General features: G+C 48.6%; 2 protein-coding genes across 5 annotated transcripts in view; one reads left to right on the top strand and one right to left on the bottom strand.

Moving 5' to 3' along the window:
* CCDC32 (coiled-coil domain containing 32) overlaps nucleotides 1-4,658 on the top strand; it is a 4,802-nt gene extending 144 nt beyond the window's left edge. The window contains exons 2-5 of one of the 4 annotated variants that reach the window (XM_026850302.1): nucleotides 249-522; nucleotides 2,727-2,883; nucleotides 3,322-3,461; nucleotides 3,912-4,658. In XM_026850302.1, the coding sequence (XP_026706103.1) occupies nucleotides 282-522; nucleotides 2,727-2,883; nucleotides 3,322-3,460 (537 nt within the window). In that variant the 5' untranslated portion in view covers nucleotides 249-281 and the 3' untranslated portion in view covers nucleotide 3,461; nucleotides 3,912-4,658. Of the gene's footprint in view, nucleotides 1-6; nucleotides 180-248; nucleotides 523-2,726; nucleotides 2,884-3,321; nucleotides 3,578-3,911 lie in introns of those variants that run through there. The other 3 variants (XM_026850305.1, XM_026850304.1, XM_026850303.1) reach the window with 3 other exon arrangements.
* Nucleotides 1-4,941, bottom strand: part of LOC113481036 (protein-L-isoaspartate(D-aspartate) O-methyltransferase-like) — a 10,830-nt gene extending 5,889 nt beyond the window's left edge. Inside the window, exon 1 of the mRNA XM_026850294.1 lies at nucleotides 4,937-4,941. The gene's annotated coding sequence lies outside the window, so the exon portion shown is untranslated. The remainder of the gene's footprint in view (nucleotides 1-4,936) is intronic.
* Between the last annotated feature and the right edge of the window lie 8,476 nt (nucleotides 4,942-13,417).

Raw genomic sequence — 13,417 nt, 5'->3', positions numbered from 1 at the left:
CCGCGAGGGAAGGGGCGGCGGGGGCGCCGTGCCGGCAGGGGCAGCGCGGCCTGCGGGGTCCCTCAGGCCCTGAGGGGCTCGCTGGGCCCCTGGGTGTAAACGCGACACACTGGAGCGATTCATCACTCTCTGGAGGGAGGCTTCTTCCCCGATGGGATGAGAGGGCCCGAAAACATCTGATGATATGACTCGGGCGGGGGGTGTAGGTAGGGGGGAGGCCTGCGAGAGAGGGCTTTCTGCCCAGTACTCATCGCTCGATTCCCCCACCTCAGGACTTCACGATGAGAATGATTGAGAGCGTTGACTCCGTGGTTACCAGGTCCAGCGAAGACCTCTGGGCTGAAATCTGCTCGTGCCTGCCACATCCTGACCAGAAAGATGCTAGCGATGCTTTTACAGACTCCTTCATGGATTCCTACACCGATGGAGGAAGCCAGGGCAGTGGGACAGATGGCTCTTCCCAAGCAGATCTGAAGCCCTGGGCACCCCTGAATGATTCGGAGGTGTATTTAGCATCCCTAGGTGAGTGTCTGGTGAGGCTTCGATTTCTCCATCTGCTTAGGTGCCTGATGACAGCTGTGGCTCTGTTTATGCAGCTGAGGTGATGGTGCTCACGGCTTTGGAAAGATGTCTTGCAACTATTTAATAGAGCATCTGACTCGTTTAAGTGCATTAGTGAAAATGAGAAGTGTGATCATAGCTCCTTCACCTGTGCCACTGAAAGGAACTTTTTGTCAAGTACAGATTGTTTTTTTGTTGGTTTTTTTTTCCCTTAAAATAAGTGGGGAAGGGACATGGCTGTTATTTCTCTGAAGAGCATGTAGTTCCACTGTAGTTGACTTGGGGAGGGGAAGTGCATTCTGAACTCATTATAGAGCCTGTGTGGCTTTGTGTTACCTGTATTTGTCTTATTCTTTTTGTGGAGTCTCAGGAGATGCTTCTGAGTGGAAAGAGAAAAGTGAGATTTCTTTCTGTGACCTGTTTTATGATTGGAGAGGAGGGGGATGGGTACGGGAAAGAAAGTTCAGATGCCTTCCTAAATCATGCCTGCTAGAGTCTGTATTTTAAGATGACAGATCGTCTTTGCACAATTGCTTCTCTTAATTCCTGCATAATCTATAAAGCTACAAATTGATTGTGAGCAGCATAACAGCTGATGGAAACACTTGATATGAGGGATGATAGGGTTACCAGTACTGGAGTTGACATCCTAGTACAGCTAAGCGCTGCAGTCTAGCTCTAAGGCCATGGAATTTGTCACGTGTTTTAAGTATTTCCTACTGCCTTCGGAGGCCTTACTACAACAGCATTCAGCCCTGGGACAGGCGCTCCTCTGGGCTGTTAGGAGGAAGCTTTGGGCTTCCCTTGCTCTCCAGCAGTTGGGCTGCTCCTCCCTCCACTCAAAATATTCCATCTTTATGGCTCTTCTTTCCCTGTTCCTTCCCTTCTGTGGAGTTATTTTTGTCTTGGGTCACTTTGTAACCTGGTTTACAGCCACATATATAGTTGTCTTGGCTTGCGTTGGAGGCTGCACACAGAAACAGGCCAGGAGGAATGGGTGGCAGAAGTGGCTTTTTAAGCTTTTATTTCTGCTAAAACTTCCATCTTGCCTTAGTTGCTGTTTAAGACTATTGTTTTGCAGTACATTATTCAGAGTTCTTAGATCAAGGGTGCCACAGCAACGAGACATACATTGCTCTTCTGGTATTAATTACTGCTGCAGTTCCGACTTGTTCAGAAAATGCCAGTGGGTTAATTTTTACAAGCAGGCTTCAGACTAGAGCTGTGTCTGTTTTCTCACAGCCAAGATGAAAGCGTAATGCTAGCACAAAGTTTCTCCTGTATATTCTAAGTCAACAGAAATAAACCTGTTCTGTGTTTGTACCTGGCCAGGATTAGTGACTGCAGAATCCCAGCGTCAGCCTGGCAGGATGTCTGGGCAAATAGGATAATTCAAATCTTCAGAATTGCTAGGGCCAGAGGCTTTGATGACAGCTCAATTCTGCAACTCAAGACAACCCCAGAAAGCTTAACAGGGGGGCCCCAGTGTTGTGAACTAGCCCCATTCCACTAATGATGATACACTTTTCCGTAAAAAGTGTGATGATAAGTCAGTACCTGAGCCATTTTAAGGAGGAAACTGGTATAATGGGATTTTGTGACCGGAGGAATTAATGAAATTTGCTTTCTTTATGTATAATGGTTAGATTACCCTGTGTCTGATAAGGAAACGCTTTTCCTTGTCCCCTGTGGCTGAGGAACTCACAATATCACATTCTGTTACAAGATATCCAGCTAATAATACTGCTGCACTCACATTTTTTTTCCTCAGTTTGCACATTATTTGGATTCATGCTGCAATTAGTGTGGTTTCTATTCCATGCCAATTTGCATGGAAATGGCGGGAACGTAATTCCTGTGAGATCTGTACTCTCCTGTGATTTTATGGGAACTGAACAGTAAGTGAAAGTTATGAAAACTCAAAACTGGGTGGAGTTGACTGATTGCATAAACCTTATTTTCTTCAGAAGCATCACCTAAAAATTATCCTGTATACATACAACAAAGACGGTTGTGCAGATGTAAAATACAGAGTGAAAAATGACTTTTAAAATATTACTTAGTCTTGAAAAGTTAATTTAACTTTTTTGATATAGAAGTCCAGGTAGTTCTTTTCTTCCCTTTCAGAAAAACATAATAAAGACCCCTCCTTTGCCTCTTCACAGAGAGAAGACTCATGAGAATTAAAGGCTTGTCTCGGGAGGTGACCTCCAAGGATATGCTGCGCACTCTCGCCCAGGCTAAGAAGGAATGTTGGGACAGGTTCCTGCAGGAGAAGTTTGAGTCTGAATTTTATGTTGAGGGACACGACTCTGATGAAAGGTAATGAGCAAGTCAATGAGAAGGGATCACCACTTACTGTGTTGGCAAACAGACTTCTATTTCTTAAAAACTAAAATAAGGTTTTGTCAGGACTTGTGACGGGGCACTAAGACAGAAATCACATCTCACTGCAACTTGGTAAGGCTGTTGCAGGCTTCCTCAGACTGTTTGATAATGACCATTTGCATCATTCTAGGGGGGAACTCTTCTAACAGTAGTTTAAAAAGCCCAACTGCAGCAGAATGTCTTTGTAGGATGAAAGATTCCACTTACTCCCCTGGCACACAGATCGGTCTCATGACAGATCTTATCCATGGCAACAGGAACACCTGCAGAGGTGCAAGAAATATATGTGGAGGATTTTCCTGATGCTTTTTTCATAGATTCCTGGGAGGCTGAATTGCTCATGTTTCATTCTGTGTCTCTGCTTTCCCTCAGCACACTAGAACATCTGAAGCGCTGGCTGCAGCCTGATAAAGTGGCGATCAGTACCGAGGAGGTGCAGTACCTCATCCCGCCGGAGTCTCAGCCAGAGAAGCAGGAGACGGAGGGAGACCCTCCAGCCGCCGAGCAGTGAGGTAGACACCAGCCCTGCCACAGAGATGCCTCTTCTCCCAGCCCTGATGAAGTTGTATCCAGCGATAGTAATATCGGGGGGAGCAAAAGTGCCAATTATCAGTCATTTAAAAAACAACCCCAACACACAAAAAACCCAGCTCTGGCCCTCCAGAGACAGTGACTGGCATTTGTTACGGATGAGAGCAGAATGCCTGTGACCCCACGTACTGAACTGTAATCTTACTTCCATCTTCTCCCAGCCTGTAGCAACCTGATCATTCCAGTCTGAATGTGAATCGTTTGTAATTCATCAGGAGATGTATTAAACACAAATAGCAGTTGTTCAGAAGCATCAGAAGACATAACGGTCTAGAATAGAACAGATAAAACCACTGAATCAGTTTTTTTTTTCCTGTCTTGTACCTTTTTTATTACTCAGTTGGGCTTTTTTTTCTTTCTTTCTTGCAAAGTCCACTGTGGTGTTTTCTGTTGATCTTCCCTGTTTAAGCCTGAGCTGGCCCTGAGCTGTGCCTGGAGGAAGACAGATATTTTTCACCTACATGAATTTGGAACCCTGCAGGAAGCTATCACTGTGATGGTTAAATTGATGGTATCATTGACATTGTAACTATTTAACATTCCTCTCTGATGTACCCTCCTACAATGTCCCCCTTTATTGACCAAACTAGGTGTTATAGAATAGGCTGGAGGGGGAGTATTTTTATTCTTGTTGGTGATTTGGTACCTGTTCTTTATCTCCTTCAGCCTTTCCAAAAGAGGGTCAGGTGAGATTCTGTATCGGGAATCCCAGAGCAATAACCAGGGAGGCTACAAACAACTTGTTTTCATCACAGACTTGCATACAATTCTCTGACTTGAAATATTATGTTCTAGTATTTGTTTGTCATCCTGTTTAACTCTGCAGAAGGTTATTTCCCATGACTAATCAAAGAATCCCTAACCGTGTACTTGAATGGGTGCTTTCTGTCTTGGCATTGACATGGAAGGTCGGTAGAGGGAAGCAGCTTACATATTCTGTGGGATACAGCTCCTCAAGACAGAACATGCAGGGGTGGTTCTGATCATCTGTGCACACTAGTCATGCCATGTTCATCATGTATCTGCACCAAAAGACATTTTTAAAAGTAGCTTCTTGATAGAGCTTCCTTGTTTCCTGTCAGTGCAGTTATAAATGGTGCTGTTATCTCATTTGCCGACCCTTGTTTCTCTGTTGGTGGTTCTCTGTTGGCGTCGTGACTCAGTGTTTGTTTCCACAATCAGTTTTTGCAGTAAAACCAGGCTGCCCAAAGTCACACTCGTGAGTCTCCATTAAAACAAACACTTTTATTTTTTTAAGACTTGAGAACTATAGTGAATCACCTGAACATCAGTGATATAAGACTTGCAAGTCTCCTGTCTTGGTGGAGAGTGGGTTTAGTCATCTTTTAAATGTCCCCTTTAACTTATCTCTAAAAATACATCTGCTTTCCTGTACTGACACAGTGCTATGAACATCTCTCACCTGTGATGTCAAGCTGTAACAAAGATGCTTCTGAGTATTTACCAGAAATAGTACGTACAGAGAGATGCAATTTCTTTGTACCCAGACTGTTTTGTAGTCAATGCATTTCTTTCTTGTGATCAGCAATGACTGTGAAGACACTTCACATTCTTTTGTCTATTCCCGTTTAAGCTATCCGAGAAAGAAATGTTTTCAGAATAACTGTACTGAAACACTTACAGTTTGGGTCCACATATCCTGGCATGCCCTCTAGAGAAGGGCACTTAGAGCAGCTCACACCCTTTCATTTTCCAAAATTCCAGCTTCTCCGAGGAGTGTCTTGTGTGGGAGGAGCAGTTTAGGGAAGAGGAGCTATTTGTAATTAGCATTTGCAAAGCGGGCTCTGCCAGGATGGCAGGGAGGGAATCCTATTGCTGCGTGTGGAGAACAGGCACGGATCTTTCCATCGGATCTAGGGACTTCTGGAGAAAAATTTAAAAAAAAAGCCATCACAGTCCCCATTGGTGAGGGGTGGGCCATGCCCCACCCTGAGCAACCCCATGGCTGTGCTGGCAAAGGGTTGGTTGGCTTCCAGCATAGTTGTGGCAGCTCCTCCGGCTCCAGCACGGCCAGGAAATCTGAACAGTGCTGGGCCTAGCGTGGGTTTGCTCAGTCGTCGCGCTGGATGAGAGTCAGGAAGAAATACCATTTTGCTTTTTGTGGCTGTTGATTGGCAATGTCAGCACAAGACAGTAAATGAGGTGCTGAAGCACTGCAGCATCATCTTCTGAGCAGAGAATTGAACCTGCCAAAGTGCTTAGAAGTTGGCGTTTAGTGGGAGATGGGTGTCAGATCAAGCAGTAGATCCAGCCCTGTCAGTCCAGACTTGCTCCAGAGGCTGCCTAACTGACTCAACTGGGGTGTAAACGGTAGGACTCGGGGCTTGATCTGCCCACTGAAGAACAAAGAAAAGTGTTTTAAAAAGCTGGTTGGTGAGCACACAAGCTATTTTTTACCTAGTTTTAACCTAACCATGCTTTTACTGTGTAGAAACATCAACACTTTAGTCCAACCCTGTGTTGCTCAAAAGGGCAGTGGCCAGTGAAGGCACTAGGGTGGGGAGGGAAGAACAAGCTGGGAGCTTTCACTTGGCCCAGCCTTTGGACGCTGACCCAGAGAAATCAGACTTGGGATGGGTCTGTACTTAAATCACCGTAAGAACTCCTCCGTTAGACTCCAAAGAACTTTACAAGATGTCTTAAACCGAACACATGAGGCAGTGCAACACATCTGGGTGGTGTCGTTGCACTCTGTGGTGCTACAGGTGGTTTAAGCAAGGACTTGACTTCAAGCTACTACGGTTTACCCCAGGAAAAGCAGGCTGGTTAGCTCCTGTCAGCCAGGCAAACTTTTGCTGGTGCAAGCAGCATTTTCCATAGGGATTTTTTTTTTTTTTTTTTTTTTTTTTTTACACAGCAGCACCAGCCTTCCTATAGGTGGAAATAATTTGCATCCCGGGAGATGTGCCAAGCTAAACAAAAAGCTGAGCCATTTGTACCCACATAGCAATAGAGAAAAAGCAGAGTGTCAGTTGGTGCAGACAGGTCCACAGGAGCTGTGTCTGGAAGCACCCTGTTACGAACAGAGACCTGCTAACTTGTAATGACAAAAGAAATATCAGCCCCGCCCCAGTTTGTACCTCTCAAAGACAATACTTCACCCTTTTCTCTGCGTGAAACAGCATTTCTCTACACCTGTAAACTTCCCAGAGGGATGGATCATGCTGGTATTGTAACACATCACCATCATCAGGCTGCCAGTAATTTGTTTTCAAGATGGGACAGAATAAAGTGAAATCTAAAACAATCTGAGTGCTGCTGCCTCAGAGCAACGCAAGGGCAACTGCTGTGGATTGTGCTGGCAAAAACGGCAGCCAGGCTACTAGAGTGCATCAGACAGCGAGGAAAGGCACAAGGAGGAAAAGGGGGCTGGGAAACAGGAGCCTCAAGGCACCTTTTCGTTGTAAGCAGCACCTAAACCAGTGAGTGACTCAGGAAAAAACAAATACTGGGGCAATGGCTGAGGTTGATTAGTGCCTCTGTGGAATCTAATCGACTGTAAACACCTGTTAAACATCCCTCTCCAGCACAAGGCAATGCACAAATGCAGCCCACAGCTAGGATTCACACACATCCCTGGGAAAACAAGGATGGGCAGCTGCCTACTGCCTCTGGATGTCGGCTTTGTTTGTGCTTGACGTGTGCTGATAAACGCACTCAGTCTGATCCTCCCTGCGCTTTCCCAAGAGCTCCCACCCACAGAGGGGAAAAAAAGGTGGTTCACCGTGTACTTGAACTGACAAAATCAATCCAATTGAAGTGTGAGCTGGCAGCACCGTATAATGATGCTGAGAATATTCCGTCCTGCTTTCTAAGTGACAGGCACTCCAGGATCTCAGGTTGGGAAAAATTGCAACCTGCTGCGGGAGGACAGTCTGCACCATGATTGCCATTTTGCAGAACAGGTGATAAACACCAACTGAGCACCCCAAGGAGAAGAACTTGGGGGTGTTGGTGGGTGGAAAGCTGCCTGTGAGCCAGCAATGTGAGCTGGCAGCCCAGAAAGCCACCCCTGTGCTGGGCTGCACCCAGAGCAGTGTGGGCACCAGGGCGAGGGGGGGGATTCTCCCCCTCTGCTCCGCTCTTGGGAGACCCCCCTGCAGTGCTGGGTCCAGCTCTGGGGGCACCAACAGCAGAAGGACACAGACCTGCTCGAGCGGGGCCAGAGGAGGCTACAAAGATGCTCAGGGGGGCTGGATCCCCTCCTCTGTGAGGACAGGCTGAGAGAGTTGGGGGTTCAGCTGGAGTAGAAAAGGCCCCAGGGAGACCTTAGAGCAGCCTCCCAGGACTGAAAGGGGCTACAGGAAAGGGGGGGAGGGACAAGACAAGGGGTAATGGGTTTAAACTGACAGAGGGGAGATTTAGATGAGATCTAAGGAAGAAATTCTTCCCTGTGAGGGGGGTGAGGCCCTGGCACAGGCTGCCCAGAGAAGCTGTGGCTGCCCCCTCCCTGGAAGGGTTCAAGGCCAGGTTGGACGGGGCTTTGGGCAACCTGGGCTAGTGGAAGGTGTCCCTGCCTGGGGCAGGGGGGTTGGAACTGGATGGGCTTTAAGGTCCCTTCCAACCCAAACCATCCTGTGATTTTCAGAAGTGGCTTTGGGTGGTCCTACTCTGGTTGCTCTCTGGAGATGTCTTGCAGGTGCTGGAACCTGTGGTTATTTCTAGAAGCCAACCTGGTGATCCACGCACAAAGAAAAGGGTAAAGTCACAGCAAACCCTGATTCCTGGTCATCATCAGTACGGGGCAGGCTGGACACAGGGATGTCATAGCAGATGCCTCAAGCTCTGATGCTTCAAGCAGCATCGCCAGCTCCCAGGCTGGGCTCAGCGGGGCAGATCACAGCTTTCAAATCCATCACTTGTCTCCATGCAGAGACACAAACCCCTGGGCCGGAGCAACATGCACTTTGGGATGAGTAAAGGTTATTCTGGAAAAACCTTTTCTGACCCAAGCATGTGCAGATGGAAAAGCTCCAGCACTGCTGCCAGTTGCCCTGGCCGTGGATGAATTATCTGTCTGAGTCGGGGTGGGTGTGCTCTGTCCCAGCCCTGCAGCGATTCGTTACTCTGCTGTCATGTCCAGACTCCATCTCTCATCTCAGATGATCTTTTAAGAGCCTTCTGCTACCCATATCAGATCGTTCTGCTGTTTAAAATTAACAGCAGCTCTCAACCAGACTGTGATATGGAGGCAAAGATGATTTTCTTCCTGCTGATTACTGGGTGGGGATGAGCACTCACCTCTGAAGTCAGCTCCCAGCCAGCTTTAATAACAGCAACCCACATCCCTCGGGCTGAGACAAATCAACAGCCTTCTCTCACCAAAAGTCATAATTTTGCAGAACTTTCCTAGGACACGTCTGACAATTTCAATTCCTCTTACCCCAAAAAATCCCAGTTGATGATGATTATTAATTTTCCCTTCTTTAATAAGCTACTAAGGTAAAGATGAAAAGATCTTGCAGGTGGAATCAGAGGCTTCCAAAGAAAACGGAGCTGATGGGCTGGCAGGCAGGTACCCCGGCCACGTTAAATAATGAGCAACCCTGTTACTACTCTCCCTTATTATGGGGCAAATGGCAATTAATACATCCAGCTTCAAGGTGATGGCTGCGGAGAAGGAAGGATTTGTTTTTCCTTCCAAATGAGAAAAAAAAACACCATGAAGAAGATAAAAATTACTAAGGCCCAGTCTTTTCATGAGAGGCAGTAACTGCTCCAAAGCAGTTCCATGACAGCATATTTCTGAATAGCCGAGAGCTTAAAAACTGCAGTGTTTGTCCTGACACTTCTAATAAAAACTTCCTAACAGTATTTTAGCTGGAAGATGGTGTTTGTGGTTGGGGGCAAGTGGCTGCTTGTTTTTTCATGACAATCTTTGCAGACCCAGGGTGGATTTCTGGGTGCTTGTTGCCCTCCCAGTGCCTTTGTAATCCACTGCCCAAACCCACGAGAGATGCCATGTGGAATCAGCTGTACAGGCTGCCCAGGGAGGCTTGGCTCCCCCTTCCCCTTTCAAACATTTTCAGCTTTGTTTTTACTCTTTATCTCCTTTGGGATATCTCCAAGATCAACCCCTTCCCTGTCCAGCTGGGGTTAGGATCTAGGTCCTACCCTCCCAGAAACCACAAACACAACCCTCCAGCCAACTCCTCCTGCCATTCCCAAGGCAAATCAAAGGTGTTTGAGTTTGGAGAGTCAGGAAAATTACATTGTGATCCTGAAATGACGTGCTAGGTTTGCTGCCAGGGCTGAACCTGCAGATGCAAACTACCCGTGGGACACGGGCATGGCTGGAGCCAGTACCCAGAGAGAGCTGGGGGGAGAAGGTCCACGCCCACCCAACGAACAGCCGCTCAGCTCATTTTGGAGCCAAGGAAAGAAAAGCTTCTCCATAGCTTGATTGCTGTGGGCTCCGTCCATGCTGAAAAACAAACCAAAGGGTGCAAGGTCTCTAATCGGTGGCGATCTGCCCCATCTCCCCATCAGCCCCTCGCTCAGGTCAGCAGGGTAATTATCCCCGGGGTTAATTTCAGCTCTCATTAGCACCAAGCTTGTCATAACACTCTTGCATAACGCAATGGAAACAAAGTAATTACTGTAGTTGCTGGACATTGAGATTATTGTTTGCCTCTCAAATCTCGTTAGGAGTTGTACTTATTAACTTCATCTCACCACTAAAATCAGTATGAAGCAATGCTTGCTTCCTCTTTTTAATCACGCGTTTCAACTGTGTTACAGTAATAAAAGCCCAATTAGAGCTAATTTATCACAAGCCCCCGTTTCTGAAGTCTTTATCCGCATATCAATCGATCATGTAGCAATTCAGTACCTTGAAATAAGCTGGAAATCATTTCCAAAAGGAAAAATGGGAGTGGAAGAAGCACTGAGGGGAGGGGAGGTTGCAAGAAAAGGTGGCCAGAGAGGTGGAAGAGAAACCACAGCTGTGCACGCTCTGAGCGGCCACTGCAGAAGGAAGGACACAACCTGCAGACAGCAGTGGCTGCATGTTTCAGAACAACCTCTCATGACTCCGCACCCCGTCTCCCCAACGCATTTCAGCCCGTGGGCCCTTTGCTCGCCCTGTGCCGAAGCCGTCAGGAGCCCCGTGGGTTTCAAGAACCGCATCCCCCATCACTGCCCCCGTGGACGAGCCTGTGGCCCCCTTCACCAGCCACATGGCGGGAACGCAAATCCCCAGCTCAGGGACACGCACTGAAAGGTGGCAGGGAAGGGCCCTAAGCAACTTCAAGCAAAACAAGGAATTCCCTGAAATTTCCTTAATGCAACAATACGTGCCCTGTACACAGAAAATAAACAGTTTTCCAACACATCGCCCTCAGTCTTTGTGGGAAGACAGCGGGGAGAAGGGCTGGTAGGCACCCACACCCACTCACAGTCATGCTGCCTTCTCGCCATCCAGCCCCAGCCCCCTCATTCAGCTTGGCTATCACTGGCATTTCTCTGCTCGTTTAACCACTGAGTTTGCTGGGTCTCAGCTGGGCACCCAGTCAGCAACCCAGCACTTCTCCAACAAAGGCCTTAATGGCTCACAGCATGACTCCAGCCACACTTATATTTTATCCTCCCACCTTATTTCAAGCTTTCAGCCTTACAGAAGAGCTGCTGGCCCAGACACCCCCAGGGCCACATCCCCCCACCCCACTCCTGCAGCTCCGGCGCTTGGTACTCACATTTCTGGGTAACCCCTTCTCATGCCTCTGCCCCATACACAGCACAGGATCGGCGTAATCCAGCAACAAGAGTACCTTTACTCTGCAATGCCAAGGAGGTGGAAACCCCTTCCCCAGCAAAGGCAGCTCTTCCCCCTCCTAATTAGCAGAATAAACCTGGTTTGTGTTTTTTTCCCCACTATATTTTTTTTTCCCCTCCAAGTTCTGTGAAGCACTTAAATCGCTATTTCTAAGTTGAGCAAATTGCTTCCATTCCTCCAGCCTGCTGGGCTCTGCAGAGCAAAAAAAACCTGTTAAACATGAATAATCCTTTACACAAAAGGCCTGGCGTGACCTTTTATATCTAATTGGGGAATTAGTTTCACCTCCTGAGGCACCTCTGGCTGCTTCAGGTGCAGCTGAAGCCTCAGCCGTGCTGCCCCGGCAGCTCCCCGGGCTTTTCAGTGCCGTGTTTTAGCAGAACAATAGCCCATGGGCAGTGCCGGAGCTGCCTGACCTTAAACCTGGTTTAAAGACCTGCTCCTATGGTCCTGACTGCATGTAAAATCTCTGATAAAAAGGTGAAAGCTCGTTAAAATAACTCCAACCACCCCCTGAAGCTCTGCCCATACAGCTAACCTGGGGTGACCTGGGTATAGCACATCACTCAGGCATATGCTGAATTTAAGAGGAATAGTTTTAGTGACTTCAGCCATATGAGTCATGCATGCCCTATATCCAAAAATACTGGTGGTTTGGTTTGTTGTTTTTTTTTCAAGAAACTCCTCTGATTATGGCTGGATGACAGCCTGAGCCCATACATCCAGCTCTCTTCAGAACTGAGACTTGCAACCCAAAAGGTGTGAACGTGGGTGGAAATCAATAAAAGAAATACCTGCCATTTTAAACCCTAACAGCTCCGTTCTAAGAGCGAACAGCATAGGGACAGATTAGTTTTATTTGGTTTGAAATACATTTACATTATTTGTAAACAGAGGAGAGAACAGTCAAGAAATAAAAATCTAATCCCGATTCTAGTGTGTCCCTAAATGCTCAACAAGCGTTGCAGAAGCTTTTTCAAGTGTCTGTGCAAGAAGCGTTTTAGTGCTGAAGCTTCTTTTCCCAAGCTCTTAAAAATGTCAATATTGACATGCCCTTGAGGAGAAATGCCTGCTGATTGAAAAGGTCACATGTTTCTGGTGTGCCCCCATACCGATCTGGCAAGAACCGAGGTTTGAGTGCATCTGCGATAAAAAGTGACCTGAGGTATCGGGGAAAAAAGGGAAAAAAAGCTGGTGGTTTGGTTGTTTGGCTACTGTTTGCATTTGGGCCAATCCTGCTGAATTTCCCAGCAGTGGAAAGTGGGGCTGGGGGGTTGGCCAGCCGTGGGGAGCACCCAGCGCCTTCTGGGCTGGAGGTCCCGGCGCTGCTCCCGGTGGGCTGGGATCCTGTCCTGGATCAGGTTTTCTCTCTTATCCACCAGGACATAAAACGCAAGATGGCATTTTCATACCCTGGCCTGTGGCTGCAGGCAGGAGGCAATTCCCTGCCGCCCCTCGCTGTCGCTGCCCCTGTGTCCAGCCCGTGCTGGCTCATCGGTTCTGGACAGGCTGGTGCTGGGGTGCACGGGGGGGTTCAGCTCTGTGGGCACGCGCTGCGCCCCACGCCTGTGCCCCGCACCATGGCTGGTGGGTGGCCCCCGAGGGTCCCCCACGGTTGGGTGCCCATCAACCCATGGCTGGACCACCCTCACCCCACCCTGCCCTTGCCCCATGGCTGGGCCATGAGCACCCCGTGGGTGGGTGCCCATCACCCTACAACTGGGACACCCGGGCCCCACGGCTGCCTTCACCCCATGCTGCCTGAAACCCACAGCTGCCTTCACCCCACGGCTGCCCTCACCCCATGCTGCCCTTAGCCCACGGCTCCCTTCACCCCACGGCTGCCTGCACCCCACAGCTCACTTCACCCCATGGCTCCCTTCACCTCACACTCCTTTCACCCCACGCTGCCCTCACCCCAATATTCTGTTCACCTCCCATTCCCTTCACCCCCCGGACCGGGACCCCCGACGGGGCGCCCGCTGCCGGCTCCCACGATCTCCGCGCGGTCCCTGCGCCCTCCCCTTCCCCCGAGGGGGGGTCCCGGACCCGCCCCGCCTCACGCAACCCCGGGGGGCTCCG

The sequence above is a fragment of the Athene cunicularia genome, assembly GCF_003259725.1.
Source record: "Athene cunicularia isolate RWA chromosome 5 unlocalized genomic scaffold, athCun1 chr5_part2, whole genome shotgun sequence".
NCBI classification, from domain to species: domain Eukaryota; kingdom Metazoa; phylum Chordata; class Aves; order Strigiformes; family Strigidae; genus Athene; species Athene cunicularia.
This window is presented reverse-complemented; position numbering and strand designations above follow the sequence as displayed.